This window comes from Habropoda laboriosa, unplaced genomic scaffold (assembly GCF_001263275.1).
Source record: "Habropoda laboriosa isolate 0110345459 unplaced genomic scaffold, ASM126327v1 scaffold761, whole genome shotgun sequence".
Classification (NCBI taxonomy): domain Eukaryota; kingdom Metazoa; phylum Arthropoda; class Insecta; order Hymenoptera; family Apidae; genus Habropoda; species Habropoda laboriosa.
The window spans coordinates 28,599-36,384 of NW_017100854.1; the positions used below are offsets into that span (position 1 = coordinate 28,599).

Here is a 7,786-nt window from a genome sequence, read left to right on the forward strand (position 1 = left end):
AGCCAGGAAGCGAGCATTGGTAAGGCAAGGTTCGGGAGGAGAGTGTTACCAATCCCGAAGCTTCCCTTAGCCCTGCTATTCCTACCTCTACTATCAGCGCTGCTGTTGCTGCTGTTGCAGCTTCTACCGTTGAAAACGGGTAAACGCAAAAACTACCTGCTTCGTCTGAGCTTGGAGCAAATAATTCCGATATGTACCGGGTGTTTTTATCGTATCGTTAATGCGACATTGTGAAACGTGGAGATCGTTCGAATCGTTTCATTAAACTTTTTTCCCATTAAATTGTTCGTTAAATGCCCTTATTTCTGATGCTTCAATTTCTACAACCTCTTTTTTATATTATAGGCACTATTTCCTAGCTTTCAAATACACATCTTTCTTTAATATTCAAGAAAACATAAGGATACCAAGTATCTAAAAGAGATCTGTCGATTATAAAATAAAATTATTACGTAGTATTTAGCTACTTATTAAAATCTCGATTAACGGAAAATTTTGAAACCTAAAATATATTTACAATAAAGGTTGATACATTATTTGATAAAACTCGGTAATTGCGAACCCAGCCTCGATGACCTTGACCTTGACATATGTTGCGAAGATTATGTCCCGCGTAGCTTTCAGGAGGTCTTTGCCGTCGCTCGTTGTTTATTAAAAAGTTAAAAAGTTAAAAAGTAATTATTTACAACGGGGCACACCTCACCGATTTCGATGACCTTCAGATATGTTGTTAAGACCAATGTCCTGAGTAACGTTGCTTATACATACATCACTGCGGTGCATAACTATAGCACCGTCTAAATTTTTAATTTTTTCGGGCTTTAGATTAAAAATGAAAAAAAATTGAAAGAGTATGAATGACAATGAAGTTTAGACTAAATCTCATTTAAATTACCCTCTTATACAAAACGGTATAATCGAAACTGTGATTTTCCACTGTTGCATAACTATAGCACCAGCGTTATTATGCTAACTTTATTGTGTTTAATTTCGCTGCGCATCGTCTAACCTACATAACTAAACATCCGTCAAAATATAAATTAAAATTAAAAAGAATTTGCCACAGCAAATCTAAAAATTTGTACTGTGAAGGAAACAGATTTTAGCATTCGCGAAATTGCTCGTAGGCCGGGAAGGTTACATAAAGTTGTTTTAAACTTTTTACATGACCAAGCTAACTATGGAAAGAATAAAACGGGTGGACCAAAAAAGAAGTTGAGTCCGCGTACGGAACGAGAATCGTGAAAACGGCTAGCAACACGTTAAAATGTTGCAATAAAATTAAGAAAGAACTTAATCTTGATGTTTCACGGTACGTAGAGTTCTAAAAAAAAAATCATAACATCGTGAGATAAAAATTAAAGTCTGCACCCAAACTTCTACCGAGTCATAAGATTGCGTGACTTGAGTACGCTCGAGCAAACATGCATCAGAACTGGCATTGCGTAAGTTAATTTTAAATATTAAAATCTTCTAAACCCAGCTTATTGTAGTTTCTTTCATTGACAACTGGAATATCTTTTCGAACGAAAAAAAATTTAACTTTGATGGACCTGATGGTTACAATTCATACTGACGAGATCTCCGCAAGGACCCACGGTATTTCTCGAAAAGAAATTTCGGTGGAGAAAGTCTTATGATTTGAGGGTGTTAGGTTTTCTGTAGAAACGGTTAACGATCGACCGGGAACTGTTATTTTTGAGTTCAGGATTTTCGTTTATTGCTTGCACGGGTCTCATTACCTCCTCCGAGGGTCACTACAATTGCTTTGCCAGATTTTTAGTAATTTGTGTCCCTCGCGCTCAATAGCCTACGAACATACCATAAACCACGAATTTCCGAACGGCACATCTGTATGTAACGGTCCGCTTGCCGATTAGTCACCCGGAGGAAATTCCAGATTTTTGGGACCTTCCGCCCACCCCTCGCGACCGTCTCCCACCATTCCAAGGTGGCAACGCGCTAAGGGCGCACTGGAAGGGAGGTGAAGATGATACTAGACACGCTGACTGGCAAATGCAATTGTTCACCATTAACCAATCAGCGTGTCCTAACAAAATTCCCTCTCACGAACGTCCGAGTCGCGACGTCGGAGAGTCAGTCGTCGAATAGTCGTTCAACCACCACGAACAAGGAGGACCAAGGAGCAACCAGCTCACATCACGCGATACCATAGATCAGTTTTTACAAGTCCCAATCATTTCGCGACGTCGGAGAGTCAGTCGTCGAATAGTCGTTCAACCACTACGAACAAGGAGGACCAAAGAGCAACCAGCTCACATCACGCGATACCATAGATCAGTTTTTACAAGTCCCAATCATTTGGGTGATCCTTCGAACCAGTATCTAGACGGCACAACATCGTGCAAACATCGACAAAGCTCGAAAGTTCATCGCCACAACCACGGGCATTAACAGGGGGGCTTTTTGCATTGATGGCGTGTTACAATTAGCTTTTCCATCGAAAAAAATAAATAGTGAAGAGTATATCAGAATCCTCCAAAATAATTTGCTACCATTTCTTCAAGAAAATAATACCGTCAATTGGTCCTTTCAACAAGATAACGCGGCTATACACACAAGTCGAAAAGTGATGGCATGGTTTGAAGCAAACGGAATTAATATTATTAAATGGCCAGCGTGTTCGCCCGATCAAAATCCCATGGAAAATATGTGGAGCATAATCGTGAGGAACGTTTACGCTGAAATTCGGCAATACGAAAACGTTTCAGAGTTAAAAAATGCGATAATCAGAACAAGTAACGAAATCAACAAAGATATTTTTCGAAAACTTATTGATAGCTTACCAAAAAGAATTTTTGAGCTAATTACAAAAAAGGTGGTCCTACGAATTGTTAAAATCGTTTATGTTTGACTTCAATTGATGTGGTCCTATAGTTTGGAATGCTGTAGTGTGGAAAATCACACTTTCGATTATATCGTTTTGTGTAAGAGGGTAATCTAAATGAGATTTAGTCTAAAGTTCATTGTTTTTCATACTCTTTCAATTTCTACAATTAATTTTTTTCCATTTTTAATCTAAAGTCCGAAACAACAAAAAATTTAGGCGGTGCTATAGTTATGCACCGCAGTGTACATATAACCGCCGCTTGGCCTTAGTTTCCGAGAGATATTCCTAAAAACTTCAGTTCAATTTACGTTACGATTACATTTCATTCTGGCGTAGATGGACACCTGACAGCCGCCATACTTTTGTTTAACCCAACCGAAACCTAACTCATTGACGATAATCATTTGTAACATAAATAAGAAAGAGAAATCAATTGGCTGTAGGTTAGGCTAAATTAATATCCGATCTCCATGCAACAACGCTAGCGTGAAACAATTTTTGATTTGGTGTAGAATAATATATGCGTGAAACTACCTCAAAAATATGAAACTAAGTACAGTAGAGTTCCGATTATCTTTTTACCGGGCAGATTTTTCTAGACTATTCATCGGTAACCGCCGCGAATCATTTTTCGCACAAACGAAGAAGTCACGGTCACATGCATCCAGCAGTGACATCGATACCAAACAGTTGACGTAAACACATTGATACTTAATGTTCGAAATATTTCTTTCATTTCTGACCTTGTCTGACCCTGGCGGTCATTATGTAGCACATGGGTGAATTCGTCTTTGATTTAAAAAATTAAAGGCCACCTTATTCTCTTGAAAAATGTGGCAAATATAAAAAATTGATATACGTTATTATGTTCGTCACAGAAAACTGCAAAAAGTTTTCCTCTTTCATTTTTTTCTAGTACATACTTACCATTTGCGAAAAAAACAATGGCTAGTAATAGCGTGAACATCCTGTATAGCATTGAAAATATTTGGAGAATATCTCGGAAACTAAGGCCGAGCGGCAGTTATACTTGTATGTATATATAAACAAAGTTACTTAGGACATTAACCTTGGAGTAACATATCTGTAGGTCATTGTTAGGGCTTGCGGTTGATCTTTCGATCGTTCAAGCTTTGCCGGTTTCTGCACGTGTGTGCCGACTAATGGTCTAAGGCTTCGAAGGACCAGTTTCTTGATTGAAACACTAAGTTTTTATTTTGAGTTCTATGTTCTACAACTAATTCGAGGTATAGAGTCTACTGCGAAGTGCAAAGTGTTTCTCTCTGGATGCAAAGTGTTTCTGCTCTAGTCTCTGCGGTTTCCCTCGACGAAGACTCCCATTTTCCTAAAAACACACTGATTGGTGATTTTTCCTTTTCTAAAATCACCAATCAGTTTACTCCGGTGCATCGCACCCTCCCTCCATTTCGCCCTTAGCGCGTTATCTTAGGGTGGAGTGAACAACGACCGGAGAAAGTGTTCGGTGGACGGATGCGTGGGAATCCTGTGGAATCTCCGCTTTTCTAGGCTTTGTTAAAGTCAAGTGGCCCATCGACGTTGGCAAAAGTCGTGGGCCACTTTTCTATTTTCCGTTCGGAGACTCCAGGATTTATGGCAGGGTCTGGTCCTAGGGACTAAGTGTCGGAGGCAACGCAATAAACACTTGTGGTGTTTTGAGAAAGCGATATTTGCCTGCGACGGCGACCACTTGACTCGCTGCCATAAATCCGGCTACAGGATACGCCTTAACGTGCTCCTTTGTAATTAATTACCAAAAGTTATTAAAATTTTCGTCACCATATGATTTTTATACGGAGCAAGATGTGCAATTATGTCATTTATCAACTACGCGAAGTAAGGATCTACTCGTAACAACTGTTGCTTTCTATGTAAAACTAAATCTGAAATTACTCTGTTCAACACGGGTTTACAACTTTCCACGCAAAGCGGAGCTTCTATAATAGTATAACTGTTTTGTTTTGATATCCAATTATGCAGGGTCGGACTAAAACTTTGTTCATCTAGAATATTTTCATTATTTGTAATAACATGTATGAGGCATTCCACTCCAAATCGACCACTTTATGACGGCATGTCTTCCGATTTTCATGAAACTGTAATATGTTGTAGTCTATCTGAAATAAAGATGAGTTTAAGTCATCATTTTGCTGGTTTCGAAGTTATTAACAAATTATAACGTGTTGAAAATTGCGAAAAAGCGAGTTTTTAGCCAAACATGACTGTATAAACGAATTTTTATCTCGTAAACTAGACTTACAGAAACAATTTTTATTACTCGCGTCACAAAAGATGGATATATATTTCCGTATATTTCAGTATATTTCTAAGTTTGTCATATACGCCCCCTTTATCAATATGAAAATTGTAAATTAATGTTTATTTCACAAAAACGAGCCCCTTCTCACGTTTTTAAAAATCTGAAAAAATAGATGTTCTTTGAATGTTTATCAATAAGCGCACCAAATTTCAATTTTGTTTATTGCATAATTATAGTCAGGATGGAGCTTCAAAGACATCCGGGTGCCGTCCCGATGCGCTGCGCAGTCAACAATTGACTGCTCGGTTTGAACCATAGGTCTGAAAGGACACCCTTTCAAAAGCTGCCCAGAAATGACAAGCTATGACTTTTTATAACGGAATCTGCATTCGCGTATATTACAAAGGGATGAATTGTGTCGGATTGTTTGTTCCAATGATAACTATTAACTTCATCCTGTACGATAAAATTATAGTTCTCCGAAAAATCCGCAAAAACGATATGTTCGCCAGATAAAAGCGATTGTTTTGCGGAATTTAAAAACACAAATTGCATTTTTGCACGTAATCATACGTCTGCATACGTCAGAGTGATAAACTTTTCGCTCAATTTGTCAAAATACTCTTCACGCATCGCGGTTACGTTTATCACCCGATTTAAAAGTTTATGCTGTAGCTCCAGCTACAGTGGCTGCTATGAAGCAACGTATTATCGCTGAATGTGATAAGATATCATCCGTAGTTTTACATCAGTTAATCAATCGTTTTTGTTACGATAACGGTGGTAAATAAAGCTAACATCTTAATAAGAAATATTATAAAATACTAAAGGCCGAAAACGACGAAGGCATGCAATTTTAACGTAAGTGTACTACATAACATTTGGTTCCCACCAATGCGTATAAATATAGTAAAGGTGTGTCGATTCGTTCATTTTCTCTTTAATGACACCTCCACCACGGCATAGATTTCTAATAAATGAATTAAAAATGAGTGAAAATACTGTTGTTGATTGGACGAATTTTTGTCAAGCAGTAAGTAAGATAATAGCCATTTTACTTATTTATATTTAATATTAAACTAATATTGCATGTACATTGGATTCCAGCCATCAACTCCATCAACAATAGATTTATGCCGGACAAAGAAAAATGGTGCAGAAGGTATCATAATTGAAATTGGCGAATGTAAAATAGGGAAGAGGAAATATACATAATACTGTACATATTATTAGAGAACCAAGAATATGTTCATTTTGCCTGTACTGAGTCGAAGTACTGAAACTCTGTTGTCACTTATTTGTCAACATGTTGTACCGAGCTGAATTACACAGACTGATAAGAGGCGAGCGTATGACTCACTGAAAAACTGCAATTATATCCACATAACCGTAAATTATTCGGTGAATTTTGTTGATACCGAAACTGGTATTCATACGCAGAATATAGAAAGATTATGAAGAGAACTGCAAGCAAATATTCCTCGTTATGGTATTTGAGATTTTCATTTTCTGCATTACATTGCCGAATTTGTATTTAAAAGAAATACTATTACAAACAACGTATCAATGTTTTTTTCAAATTGTGAGTGCAAAATGTATGTGATAGATAATGTCGGAAATGAATAAAAGTATTGTTATGTTCTTAGATATAACACTTCAATTAGTATGTAATCTAATTTGCTGATGTGAATGTAACTTAACCTAACCTAACCCCCATTCCGAAAAAAATCAACTTCAAACCAACCTACGCTACTGGCCAAACGTTTGGAATCACCATGCATTGCAAGTTGCACCAAAATTCTTAAAAAAAGAGTTAGCATTTATAATAATTTTTTAACGAATTTGTTATCATTCAAATCAATTGAAATGAGGTAAAGTGCTATTGATGTCCACAACATCGATTTCAAATCAATAAAGAATTAATAGCGGATTCAATATTGATGTAAATTGGCAGGTGATTCCAAATTTTTGGCCGGTGGTGTATGTGATATTGGCGTACATTGTCAAGAAAAATATATTTGTCCATACACATCTTTTAATAACGAATACTAATGTCACAATGATACAGGTTAAGCTCCGCCCCTTTCCCACTCATACATGTTCTGTTCTTAGATACACATCAGCAAATTGTGTCCTTGAGCACTAACGTTAACTAACATATTCTCCAAACTTCTTTCGTTAATAACTTTTTAATAAACAATGCACAACGGCTAAAACGTTTTGATGGCTACTTAGGGACGTTACCTTCACAACATATGTCAAGGTCATCTGGGCTATGTCCGCTATTACCGAATTTTACCTAATATTTTATAGTCCAAAGTAATAACAATAAGTTTTTAAAACTAGTTGAGGTCCAGTATAAAGAAAAATATGTAAGTATATACTGTCCGACAAACCTAAAGTGAAGCCTCTGACGTCACACCCTAGCAAAATGGAGGCAAAATAGGCGTCATCCCCACTACTCTTAGGTCTTACACTGCAGGCCCTTGACGGGAAGTTGCGTTGTAGGTAAATGGTTTAGACAAACGAATTTAAGTCAGCTGTCGATAATGTAACACGCTGATAAAAGAACCTACGTTGACGCGTAAGACATATTTAATAGCGCAGACGTTAATTTCTAAGCGACTCGTACACAATAAATTGTTATTGTAAAGGAA

The 7,786-nt window shown here is 37.2% G+C and overlaps 1 protein-coding gene across 1 annotated transcript in view; it reads right to left on the reverse strand.

The window, feature by feature from the left end:
- Window positions 1-4,696: 4,696 nt before the first annotated feature.
- The window catches only part of LOC108577354, a 10,760-nt gene continuing 7,670 nt past the window's right edge, over window positions 4,697-7,786 (reverse strand). The window contains exon 5 of the mRNA XM_017940494.1: window positions 4,697-4,872. Within this exon, the coding sequence (XP_017795983.1) occupies window positions 4,697-4,872 (176 nt within the window). The remainder of the gene's footprint in view (window positions 4,873-7,786) is intronic.